The sequence below is a fragment of the Oryctolagus cuniculus genome, chromosome 19 (genome assembly GCF_051225735.1).
Source record: "Oryctolagus cuniculus isolate XC-2025 breed Fujian yellow rabbit chromosome 19, ASM5122573v1, whole genome shotgun sequence".
NCBI classification, from domain to species: Eukaryota; Metazoa; Chordata; class Mammalia; order Lagomorpha; family Leporidae; genus Oryctolagus; species Oryctolagus cuniculus.
In genome coordinates, this window is record NC_142885.1 from 44,950,110 (window position 1) to 44,963,391 (window position 13,282).

Below are 13,282 nucleotides of genomic sequence, written 5' to 3' on the forward strand. Positions count from 1 at the left end.
AGAATTAATCTTAATAATTAGTGTAGTTCATATACTGTTGTTTTGTCTTTTCAGTCCTGTTTATTTTGTTCTTTTTTTCTTTTTGATTTTTCCTCTTTTCTCCCCCTCAAATTTTTGCTTTTTTATCTGTGTGTACTTTATTTAAAAATCTCATTTCTTTTGTTGTGTTCATAATATCACATAGTGAATTAGAATTGGTCTTATTGATTAGTACAGTGAAGTTCATATACAGTTTTTTTGTCTATTTGTTCTTTAAGAGCTTTATTTTTTAATTTTTATGTTAGTTTTCCTCCCCCAACTCAATTTTTTATCTCTTTGTATCTCTGTGTATTTAATTTAAATATCTTTTCTTTTTCTCTTTTTCTTTTTATATTAGTAATATGAGTATAGTGAATAGAATTAGTCTGTAGTATAGTAAATGTAGTGTTACCTGTTAGTAGTATTAACATATTGACTTATTCATTTGTTTCTTTCTCATTGGATTGCCAGGTCACCGTAGGTGCTGTAGGAGACTAGCTAGTGTTACTCCCAGTACACTAGACACAAAGATACCCCCACAATGAGTGGTGACAGATCCTCCCACACAGAGGAGGAGGTGTTCCGGGGATATGAGGTCCTCAGAACCCTTGGCAAGGGCAGCTTTGGCAAGGTGAAGCTGGCCCGCCATATGGAGAGTGGGAACATGTTGGCTGTGAAGATCATTGCCAGAGGGCATGGGGATTCCTCCGAGTTCCCACAGGCAAGGGTAGAAGCAGAGATTATGAATTCTCTGCATCACCCTCACATTGTCAAGCTAATGCAGGTAGACTACACTGCAGAAAAGGCCTACCTGTTCATGGAATATATTAGCGTGGGGGACCTTGGAAAGTTAGTGGCAGTGCGCGGTCACCTGCAGGAACAAGAGGCATGTTGGTACTTCAGTCAGACCCTAGAAGCTGTGGAATACTGCCATAAGCAGCACATTGTCCACAGAGATATAAAATTAGAAAATCTCCTTGTGGACAGAAACATGTGCATTAAACTAATTGACTTTGGCTTAAGCCAAAAGCTGAATGAAGGCCAACAACTCAGTTCATTGTGTGGCAGCCTTCAATACTGTGCCCCAGAAGAATTCTTAGGTAAGGAATTCGATGGGTACAAGGCGGACGTGTGGAGCCTGGGCGTGCTCCTATACACCATGGTGAAAGGGTGGCTGCCCTTTGAAGGGGAGAGCTTTGCCTGCCTGAAGGAAGCCATCCTGGCTGGCTCTTACCTAGTCCCCTCCTCTATAAGCGGGGAACTGGAGCAGCTGCTGGACTGGCTGATGACCTACGACCCTGCTGAGAGGCCCACAGTGGCAGATGCTATGGGCCACAAGTGGCTCAGCATGGAGCAGAAAGGGCCCAAACTCAGTGAGGACACAGCTGAACAGTCTCTGAGTTCAACCGAGGACGAGGACCTCAGTGACAGTGTGGAGAGCCTGAGCTCTCAGGAGGGCCTCAGAGAACAGGATGGCCCCCTGTGGGCCCAGCTAAAGGCTGACCTCAGAGGAGGAGGAAGTGAAATTTACATGGGGCTCCCAGGTCCTTCGCATGTTACTGAAGGTCCAAAACACCTCTCAGGCCTTCTCTTCCAGCTGGGCCGTGAGGAGGAGGATGGCTGCTTGTCCCCTGCTCTGAGCTGGGGGAAATCCCAGGAGGGCTTCCGTGGAGCAGCAAGACCTGAGCTCACTGAAGTGGAGCTTCTAGCATCTCTGGAGGATGCTGAGGCCCAAAACTACCTGGTGGATCTGGGCTTTCAGCTGAGCCATAAAGCAGCCTCCCTGACAACCAGTCTCCAAGCCAGCGCCATGTCCCCAGTGCTGCCTGAAGGTGACCAGTCGTCAGGGCTAAATGCCTGCCACGGAGCCCGCAGGATGGACGGTTCACCACCTGGCATGATGATGATCCACACTCCATGCCCAGTCCTCAGAAACAACAGCCCCGTGTCCTCTGTGTCCACTCTCAACACCAGCAGCAGTGAGGCCTGCAGGTCAGATAGTCCCCACCCTGTCATAAGGAGGAGGACCTACACTCCTGGGCCAGTCCTCATCTACAACAGCTCCTTGTCCTCCATAGCCACCATCAGCGTCACCAGCAGTGAGGCTGAGAAGACAGATGGTCCCCAACCTGGGATAAGGAGGAAGACCTACATTCCCTGGCCAGTCCTCTGGTACAACAGCCCCGTGTCCTCCATATCCACTCTCAGCTCCAGCAGCAGTGAGGACCACTTGGCAGACAGGAGCTGTTCCCAGGGAGTGGCAGAGAACGAGAGCCTCCCAGAAAATCAACAGGACGAGGAGGCAGGGACCTCGCCTGCTAAAGCTGCCAAGAGCAAGGGCCGCTGGGGGGTCTGCAGGAGGATGGTGAACTGTCTTCTGCAGGTGTGTTGTATCCTGCCAGACCCAGAGGAAGACCTCTGAATTCAGTGGAGAAAGGTGGCCCCGTAGCTTCATTCACTGGAAATGCCCAAGAGGAAGTTATGATCCCTGGCTGGCAGGAGGGATTGTGGGGAGGCAGTAAGAAATAACAGGCAGGGAGTGAAGTCAATGGGTCTCATAGGAGGAGCTAGGATCAGGTGTGAGACCAGACCACATCACAAGGTCCTGTGTCTCACGTGCTTAGCAGCTGATCAGGTGAGCATAACCTCATTTCAGTGGTCAGGTCAGTGCATTTCTCGGTTGTCACATGGTTCAAGTAGTCAGCAGAATAACATTTTTATTGGTTAGCCTCCATAACCATATGCTAGCCACCAGAAAAACAGACACCTGATATTGAAACGCTGTAGTGAATGTATCCACGTGTAAGGACTTACTATAGAAGCTCCTTTAGAAGAGGCATAACATACTGGGGCACAGTGTCAGCCTCAGGGACCTTTCTCTATCTGGATTCTGAGGACAGAGTCACACTGTGTGCATTCAGCAGGACTTACCAAGAACTGTATGCATAAACATCTCCCTGATTCTATAAAAAGTAGAAAAAAGGAACAAAGAGACCAGGCCCTGGGACTTCCAAGAGCTGTACAAACCTTGCCTTCACTGGGCAAGTAACTCCCACATTCTGAGCCCTGGTTACTACTAAAAAAGTTTGGGAGGAGGCTGGCTCTGAAAAGTCCTTGTGACACAGTGAGGTCTGGAGTTTCTGGGATGACAAATCCAGCCATGTGCTTGCTCAGGGAAACCCTGCTTGGATGCATCCATCCCCAGGTACATGTGGAAGATAAGCCTGCCTTCTAGCATGAATGTACTGGACTCTCAGGTTATACTCAAATAGTCTCCCATCCTGTTTTGGGATGTGTACAGGGGCCACTGGCTGCTTGGGGGATGATTAGCAGCTGCTGGCCCCAGTGGCCCACTTAGGTATATGATGTCTGGGGTCACTGTCAAGTCCAGGCTAGTATTGGCAGCTATAGTCAAATTGAGTAATTTTGGTCTGCATTGATAGATATTGGGTGGGGATTCTTTTACCTTTTAAATCATTCTAATAAAACAAAACACAAATGTTACTATTTTAACCCTTTTAAAGTATACAGTAGTGGCATGAAGAGCATTCACAGGGTTGTGTGCACATCACCACCACTCCTCTCCTCCACGTGAAACACTCCCCATCCCCCTCCCCAGCCTCTGGCACCCCCAGGTCTACTCCTGTCTCAATGAATGGGACAACTCTATCTCACGTATTATGCAGTATTTGCTCTCTCTTTAAAATTTCATTGTATTTGCTCTTTGAGAGGCAGAGAGACAGGCAGAGCTCCCATCAGCTGGTTCACTCCTTGCAGGCCTGTAATGGTGAGTACTGGACTAGGCTGAAGCCAGGAGTGGGAAATCAATTCAGGCCTCTCAAGTGCATGGAATGAAGCCAATCACATGAGCCATCAGCTGCTACTTCCCTGTCTGCAACAGCAGAAAGTTGGAGTCAGGAGCCAGAGCTGAGAGTGAAACCCAGTAACTCTGACAGGGTACGCAGGCATCTTAACTGCCTGCCCTTGGTGTTTGTCTTTCTGTGGCTGGCTTGTAGTATCCAGTCCTCAGGATTCATGCTTGCAGTAGCAAGTGTCAGAATATCCTGCCTTTGAAAGGCTGAATAATACTCTGTGCTTCAGTTGGACCACATTGTTTTTCCACACTCATTTTCTTTGGATGGTCCCATGGGTTGTTTGCATATTGGGGTAATGTGAATAATGCTACTGTGAACATGGGTACAAATTACTCCTTGAGCCCCTGTCTTCAATTCTTTTATTATATATGTGCTTACATATTTGAAAGACACAGTGACTGAAAGAGATCTCTGCCTCACTCCCCAAATGGCCACTACAGTGAAGGCAGGCCAGGATAAAGCCAGGAGCCCTGCACTCCATCTAGGTCTCCCACATAGTTGATAGATGCCAAGGACTGGAGCCATAATCTGTTGCCTTCCCATGAGTGTTAGCAGGAAGCTGAATTGAAAGCCTATTAGCCAAGACTGGAACCAGACACTCCAATATGGGATGTGGACCTCCCAAGTGGCAGTTTAATTGGCTACACCACAACACCCACCCCTGTTTCCAATTCTTGGAGTCATATGCCTAGATATATATACACCTAGATGTATACATACCTAGATGGACTACTTGATAATTCCATGTTTAAAAATTTGGGTGGCAGTTCTCTTTTGTGGTGTAGCAGGTTAAGCCACCACTTGGAACACCCACACTCCATATTGGAGTCAGTTCATGTTCCAGCTGCTCTACTTCCAATCCAGCTCCCCGCTAATACATCTGGGAAAGGCATGAAGGTTGTCTCAAGTACTTGGGCCCCTGTCACCTACATGGGAAACTCAGAAGTTCCTACCTCTGGCCTGGCCCAGCTTGTCTGTTCTGGTCATTCGGGAGGTGAAGCAGTAGATGGAGGAGTCTCTCTCTTGTCCCTGTCTCTGTCACTCTCCTCCCACTCCCTGCCACAGGCTTTGCCTTTCAAATCAATAAATCTTTTTTTTTTTGTTATAAGGAAATACCTTATATTTATTTTTAATTTTAAAAAATATTAATTTGAAAGGCAAATGTACAGAGGCAAAAGCAGAGAGTGAAAGGGAGACTGAGAGAGAGAGAGAGAGAGAGGTATCTTCCATCTTCTGCTGCACTCCCCAAATGCTCACAACAGCCGTGGCTGGACCAGGCTGAAGCCCAGAACTTGGATCTCCATCCTGGTCCCTCAAGGGAGTGAAAAGAACTCAAGTATTTGAGCCTTGACCTGCTGCCTTCCAGGGTGCACATGAGCAGAAAGATGGACTGGGGACCTTAACTTAGTCTAGAGTCCAGGCACTTGGATGTGGATGCAGACCTCCCAAGTAGTGTTTTAGTTGCTCGGCCCATTTGCCTGCCACAATGTTTAATTATTTGGTGAACTGCATCCCATAGCTTTCTGTTTTATGTTTGTTAAGGGCACATCCCAGGTCCTACAAACTCAAGGGTGGGGGGTTGAAAAAGTGATGGGACAAAGCATGTAGCCAGGTTCAGACCATGGAGCTGGAAGTCACTGAGCCCTTGCCCCCTGCAGTTCTAGCCTACTTGTCCACCAAACAACCCTTCCTGGGACACATCTCCTTTCCCTGTGATCTGAGGGTGAGGGGCCAAGTGAGTAGCCACTTACCTTCTGACCTCATACACCAGCAACACTGGGAAAAGCAAGCTCTTCAGCTGGAGACCAGGACAGAAGGAGGTGCTGCCTTTCCCGTTCCCCTCCCCCAGCTGTTTATGCTGCTGGCCACTCCCCACCTATGCTCATGCATGTGTGTTCTTTCTCCTTTTAATAAACGTCATCATTCTGGGCAGTGTATATGTGCCTGTACTTAGAATGCCTCTCTAAATAGAAGGTACAGACCTGGAATACACATTCAGCCCCACTTTCTCCACTTCTTATGGGTGAGCCAGCCAGGTGTCTGAGAAAGCCCAACAGGGAACTGAAAATGCAACAGTGGTAAGTGGAATTTAATTTGTCCCTGCCTCAGCTGTACTAAGCTTTTACCTCCTTGTGAAAATTCAAAAGTGTCTCCCTCAGTCTCACTGCTCTTCATCTCAGGCAGATCTGTTAAGATGCAGTTGTGGGCACCTTGTTCCTAAGTTATAGCATTAGGGGATGAAAGGCGGCTATGAGATGTCTTAGTAAGGAGGATCTGGACAGAGAAATGGGAAGAGAGTGGGCCAGTTTGTGGCCTTGTGCCCAAATTCTTTGTTTCTAGTGTGTAGTATGTTTTTAAAATTTTAGATTCATTCTCGCTGCTGAAAAACCTGGAACTTGCATTTAGTTTCTACTGGATGCAATACACCTGGCTGAAAAGTTTGGTCTTAAGATTTTGAATCATGGTGCTTTCCTTATTAAGATGGGCAGATGGGCCAAACAACTCACCTTGTGCTAGCAAACTTCTCTTCATCTGACTGGCGTGGTCCTCAAAACAGGTGTGCAGTGTATATGTGCCACACCCCCTGTCAGCAGGCGGTACTTCCTAACATGGCAGGAGTTCCTCATCAGGCACCGAGGGAGGGATTTTGCCAACCATGGAAGCCTCAAGTGTGGCTTCAGCTTTTCAGTGGAAGATGGAAATGGACCCCACTTGACCATGGTGGACCCCATAGCTAGGACAAGCCATGTACCTAGTCAGCAGCCCTACAATTTATCTTAGCTTTATGCTGGTTTCTGCCACCCTGGAATACACAGCCAGGTATGGGTTTCAATGCTACCTGAGGTCACAAGCTCTAGAGAATGCCCCAGAGAATGTCCAGGGCACAGAAGCTTCAGGGCTTACAAACTCCAGCAGCTGGTCTTCAGGCATAAGCTGTGTTATTTTTACAACCCAGGAGCTTTTCCTCTTGGCATGAGGAACAGTGCCCCACTAGAGATGGGTTTCTTGCAGAGATGACATCCCATAAGTTCATGTTGGATGCTGGGAAAATGCCCCACTATACATGTGTTTGCTGCCAAGTGGGTTGGCACCATTGAGAAAGTAGCAGCACTCTTCACATGGCCAGATTATGTAAGGCATGTTCATTCAAACAATTTAATAGGGGCATTGAGTAATGAAGATGCCCTTAGATAAAGATCAACCCACAGGGGCCCTGGAGGCAGGCTGCTTAAAACTGAGAACCTCAAATTGGGGTATAAAACATTGTAATGTATCCAATACAACTAGTACAAGGGATCTGAATCACATGTATAAGCATAACAGGGCTTGTGGAGAGCCATTATCACTTTTGGCTTCTCAGGTTCTACAGAAACTTCAGCTATATATGATTCCTCATTCATCCCTGTGGACTCACTCCTAAGGGTACAGTTTTTAAAAACCTCTAGAAAATCAAGATACAAAGCGGTTTACTGACAGCAGTAGTTGCATGAAGTAAGGAGTTAAAAAGGCAGGTTATGCCATGGTGGGTCTTACTCAAGTGATAGAATCTCAGACATTGCCATCTAGCACTTGATTGAAAAAGGCCAAACTTACTGCTTTAACTAGAGCCTTGTAATGAGGAAGAGCTAATGAGTTAAAATGTACGGGCTCCAGTTTGTTTTCCTTGAGTTCCATGCACATGGAGCAATTTGGAAAGGAAGAGCCCTCCTGACTGCAAAGAACTCTCCCATTACATAAGGAGAAGAGATGTTGGCTCTCCTTCAGGAGCACTGGAGTCTTTAGAAAGTGGTTGTCATTCACTGCAGGGGACACAAGAAGACAGATAGCCATGCTATTCAGGGAAATGTGCTAGCAGATAAGGCAGCAAAAGTCGCTGCTGCAGAGAAGGTTCTAGAAATAGCTTTACTACCTGAGCTTTTTGGTCACTAAATATCCTCACTACACGAGCCCTGTCATAGAATGTTCTCCTCAACCAGGCTACATGAAGGATGCCAGTGGAGGTGGCCATTCAGTCATAAGGCCATGTGCTGAATGGAAGATTATTAATATATGACTCTCACTGTTTTGGAAGAGGTGGTTTAATGCCAGGAGTTCCTTGGGTGTTTGGAGGGTAAAGGCTGCATACTGTCATAAAGACAATACCTCAGCATGTAGTGACTGATTTAGGTTTTTCTTATCTCCATGCCCCTTGGAGACCTTAGTCATCATATAAACTCAAAAAGCTAGTCATATTCTTAAGATAATCTTGGCTAAGCTTTGCCAAGAGACCTCAGAAACATGGCTTAAATTCTTACCTATTGCCCTCAGGATCAAAGTGGCACCTAAGGCTGCCTGACTAAAATGCTATATAAAAAGGTCTTCTTCACCTCTGACACTCTCTTTGACTCAGGGATACAGGATCAGATAAAAGTTTATTATTAATCTTTTTCCTATACAAGAGGCTAATGGACTGTGGTAATAAAATTCTCACAGTGCCAGGTCCAAAAAGTCATGACAGCGTGTCCCCAGGAGACCAAGGCTTAAGAGACACTTGCACCAAAGACTCTAACTCTGATCAGTAGCAGCCTAATGAAAGGGGTCCTACCAGGTGCTACCCAGCACTCCTACTGAAGTCAAATTCAGGGCATCCCAAGCTGGGTACCTTTGTCAAGGATCTCAGTTCTACCTCTTTAGTCTTCACAGGTGCACACAGAGAACAAGTCTGCTCACTCTTGTGAATGCATTGAAGACCTCAAATACATCTTCAAAGGGCAAAAGGGTGAGTAAAATCTGCTTTTTTCATATTGAACCTGCTACACTTAATAGCCCACATGTTTTACCTATCTTATTCTCTCAGGAGGCTGCTGTTGTGAGGAAAACTCCATAGTTCTTGTAGTATGATAGTAGGAGATCCTGCTAGGCCATAGAGAACCATTTAAAAATCTGTTCATTGTGTGGGCCAAACTAGAGCCTACACTTCAGGCCAGATTTTACAGCAATTGCTTGAGTCCGTGGGTGCTCTAAGACAGTCATGGACAACTAGCTGGCCATAAAATGCATACTGGCAAAATTAGGAGCATATGCAGTGATTAATGGAACTGCGGCATCTGCTCTAACAGTTGTATATTCACTGAAAAGGATACTAGTAGTCTTTATGGCTATGCTAGATGGTTTTACAATCTGGGCAAAGACAATCTATCAATGCCCATGTTTTGGGAAACAGTGGAATATACTCCTCCTATCTTGAAGGGGATTCAACTTGAAATTTACCTTTTTTCCAATTATGCTCATCCTGATTGACAAACTTTTCTGTTTCAGAATTTGACAGCTTCTCAAAATGATGATGACCATGCGGGACAACAGCGATTGGCCGTGACAGATGAAAATTTTCCAGCTCATGAGATGGATCAATTAGATAAGAAGAGGTTTCCAAACCCTGGATAGGTAGGGACAACGCCCCTGGCCAGCAGGAAGTAGCTACAGAAGACGGATCATCATCCTTCAGCACCCCCTTAAGATTAAGGGTCGGAAATCACTGCGGGGGGATGAGGTGGGATAAGGCAGGTAGCTAGCTTAGGGCCACAGAGCTGGAAGTCCCAAGTCGCAAGCCCTCACCCCATGTAATTCTATCCTACTTGTCCAATAAACTGCCCCTTACTGGGCATGTTTCCTTCGGGGGGGCACATGCCATGTGAATAGCCACCACACTTCTACCTCAAAAGCAGCCAGCACTGGAAGAAGTGTGTCCTGCTCTTGGGAGACGGATGCTGAGGTGCTCTCTCTACTCCTCTCCCATCCGTTTTCTCCTTCTGGCCCTCTCCCCACCCACGCTCACGTTTCCTTACTTTATCATCCCTTAAATAAATGTTATCATTCTGTGTACTGTACATGTTTCTGTGTTTCAAATGCTTCTCTCAGTAGAAGACCCCACTTCAGGGTTAAGGTTCTATTTGCAACAGAAGGATCCCATATCAGAGGGCCAGTTCAAGTCCTGGCTACTCCACTTCCTATGCAGTTCCCTATTGAAGCACACTCTGGGAAGGTAGCAGGTGATGGCCAAAGAGCTTGGGCCCCTACCATGTGGGAAAGACAGATGGAATTCTGGGATCTTAGCTTCATCTTGGCCCAGCATCAGCAATTTTGTCTGTGTGGGGAGTGAACCAGTGAATGGAAAATGTGTTTGTGTGTTTGTGTGTGTGTGTGTTAGAGAGAGAGAGAGAGAGAATGAGGGAGAGAAAGAGAGAGAGAAAGACTCTGCCTTTCATATAAAGAACAACAAATATTTTTTTTAAAAAAGACAGATTGTACCGGGAGGTGGGGATCAACAGTGGCTATCTAAGAGCCTGTCTATACAATTCAGGCCATGAATGAAGCTAGAATGTTCTGTGTGGCACCTGAAACATGTAAACCATACAAGCAGGAACAAACTCTATGAACAAGGTGCCCTCCAATAGGTTTTCTGTCTAATTTAATGGGGATATTGAGGCTCAGTGGTGAAGTGAGTTGACATTGGTAAGATGCTGCTACCAGTGAAGCAAAATTGAGAACCTGCGCCCATCTCACTCTAAACGCAGGCTTTTTCCTTTGCACCTCCCTTCTCTGATTCTCATTAGAGTGGTGTAAGAGACACACTTGGGGGTGGGCATTTGGCTTAGCGGTTAAGACACTGCTTGGGACATGCATGTCCCATATTGGAGTCCTCGGTTTGAATCCTGGTGCTGCATCCAACCCTAGGTTCCTGCTAGTGCACACCCCGGCAAGTAGTAGATGATGCTCAACAACCTGGGAGACACAGATGGAGTTCCAGGCTCCGGGGTGTTGTCTGCCATGGCCTGGCTCTTACAGGCATTGGAGATTGAGCCAGCAGTTGGAAGATATCTATGTCTCTCTTTCTTACAATAATAATAATAATAAATGAGTAACATAATAAAAAGCCTAAACCCTGACACTGAGCAGGTGTTGGCAAAAGTTCATTCCTAGAATTTCAGCAAACAGTAACCACAGATACAGGCACTTGCACCTATGCTTACATTGTCATCTCTTCTAAAACCAGCCTGGAGGCATCTGGGAAACGTCCCAGCTCAGTTAGTGGAGGAAATGAGCACCCAGTTGAGCCTGGAAAAGCCAGCTGGGTGGTTAAAGTGAAGGCAAAGACAGGATGTTGGAGCTGCCTCCTCCACTTCTGTCACTTGTCATGTCACACATGGTGTGATCACACTGGCCCTGCCAACTCCACAGGCCATTTAGGTTTACCTATGGGGCAGATGTTTAATTGGAGCTTAAGAAGCCCATGTCCCACTCTGGAGTGCTTGAGTAAAGTACTGCAATTGGCTCTTGACTCCAGATTCCTGCCAGTACACAGCCTGGGGACCAACAGTGATGGCTCAAGTGATTGGCGCCCTGAACAGAGATCTTGGCTCCTGGCTTTGGCTTAGCCGAGCCCTAGCCGTGGTGGGTATTTGGAGAGTGAACCATCAGATGAAACCTTGCTGGCTCTCTGCTGTTCAAATAAATGTCTACATGCAAAATTTAAGTAAAAAATAAATTTTCCCATAATATTGCTAGTAGGCACTTGCTTTAACCCAGGAATACAGTAACAAGCAAGATGTGTTTAATTAGGGGCTTCTGTTGTGAAGCAGCAGGTTAAAGCACTACCTGTGATGCCAGCATCCCATGTCAGAGCACTGGCTCAAGTTTTGATGCTCTGTGTCTGATCCAGCTGGTGTGTATCTGGGAGAGCAGTGAGGTATGGCCTGAGTGCTTGGCTCCCTACCACCCACATGGGAGACCCTAGTGGAGTTCCTGGCTCCAGGCCTAGTTCAACCCTGTTTCAGCCATTTGAGGAGTGAACCAACAAAAGGAAGATTCTCATTCTCTCTCTCTCTCTCTCTCTCTCTCTCTCTCTCTCTCTCTCTCTCTTCATCCCTCTTTCCCTCCCCCAATCCCTCTTTCTCCCTCTCCCTCCATTTTAAATAAATAATCTTTTTTTAAAAAAAGATTCAGTGATCCAACCATCATCCCCAGACATGCATGTTGATTGCTAAGCATTCACCACCAACAACAGCTAGTGGAGCTGTGTGATTTGGGAAGCTTGCAGCCTTGCAAAATAAAAGTCATCACTCCCACTTTACAGAGAGGGAAAAAGGACAGTCTGACACTTGCCATAGGTGAAATTGGTATAGAGAAAGCCCTACATCCAATTTTAGCCTGATAAGGCTGCCAGATTTAGCCAAGAAAAAAACAGAAGTACCTGAAACAATAACACCCAAATGCCCAGTTCCATTTGCATGCTAGATAGTCATTGAATGACCCCTTAGTGTAATCATATCCCAAATGTTCCATGGAGTGCAATATATTTTTTAAAAGTTTTTTTTTTCCATTCATCTGACATGTGAATTGATCTGAGTTGATCAGAAATGCAAATGCATCTAAATATTACATAGAATGTTAAATAAACTCACAAATTATGCATTGGTCAACTGTTGAGAAAATTCATTTTTGAGTCCTGTATTTTCTTTTAAAAGATATTTTAAAGATCTATATATTTATTTGAAAGGCAGAGTGACAGCAAAGGAGTGAGAGACAGAGATATGTTCCATCCACTGATAGATTCCTGAAATTCTCGCAACAGATGGAGCAGGGCCAGGCTAGAGCAGTGAGCCAAGGACTCATTCCAGGCCTCCCATGTGGGTGGCAGGAACCCAATTACTTGGGCCCTTGGCATTGCCTCCCAGGGTCTGCATTGGCAGGAAGCTGGAGTCAGGAGCAGAGCTGGGCATCAAACACAGGCACTCTGATGTGTAACAGAGGCAGGGAAACTCCACTTTTTGAATAAGTTATCCTTTCTTTTTTGAATTCCCTGTGGTACTGAGTAAAAAAAATTCAATTGGGCATATTTGTGTGGTCTATTTGGGTTCTCTGTTCTGTTGTCTATGTCTGTCCTTTTCCCAGTGTCACAAACTCTTGATTACTGCATCTACATAGTGAGACTTGACACTGACTGCAGTGAATCTTTCCACTTTGTTCTTCCCACTCTCCCAAGACTGTCTTAACTATCCATATGAATTTTAGAATAAGTTCACCAAGACCTACAAAAATCTTCCTGGGATAATGAAGGAATTGCATTAGAGTTATTAACTAATTTGGTGAAACCAGCACCTTTAGTATGTTTATCCTGTAAACCATAGGCACAGTATGGTTACCAGTTCTTTAGATGTACTTTGCCTTTTTAAATCAGTGTACAACATTATACATATTTTGTTAGTACTATACATAAGCATTTCATTTTCTCAGATTAGTTGAAAGTGGTATAGTTAATTTCAGGTTCTACATCTCGATTGTTAGTATTCAGAGAGAGAATCAAGTTTTTTATGTTTTGTAGCTGGAAAACGTGCTAGGGAGAGGGGGGG

The 13,282-nt window shown here is 45.7% G+C and overlaps 1 protein-coding gene across 1 annotated transcript; it reads left to right on the forward strand.

The window, feature by feature from the left end:
• The first annotated feature begins 400 nt into the window (after positions 1 to 400).
• LOC100350816 (uncharacterized) lies at positions 401 to 9,760 on the forward strand. Its single transcript, XM_089321660.1, has 2 exons — positions 401 to 8,652; positions 9,192 to 9,760. The coding sequence occupies exon 1, from the start codon at positions 560 to 562 to the stop codon at positions 2,438 to 2,440; it is 1,881 nt and encodes a 626-aa protein (XP_089177786.1). The 5' UTR covers positions 401 to 559; the 3' UTR covers positions 2,441 to 8,652; positions 9,192 to 9,760.
• The last annotated feature ends 3,522 nt before the right edge of the window (positions 9,761 to 13,282 follow it).

Excerpts from the sequence above, each read along its gene's own strand:
- LOC100350816 (XM_089321660.1), top strand. The coding sequence starts at position 560 with ATGAGTGGTGACAGATCCTCCCACACAGAGGAGGAGGTGTTCCGGGGA.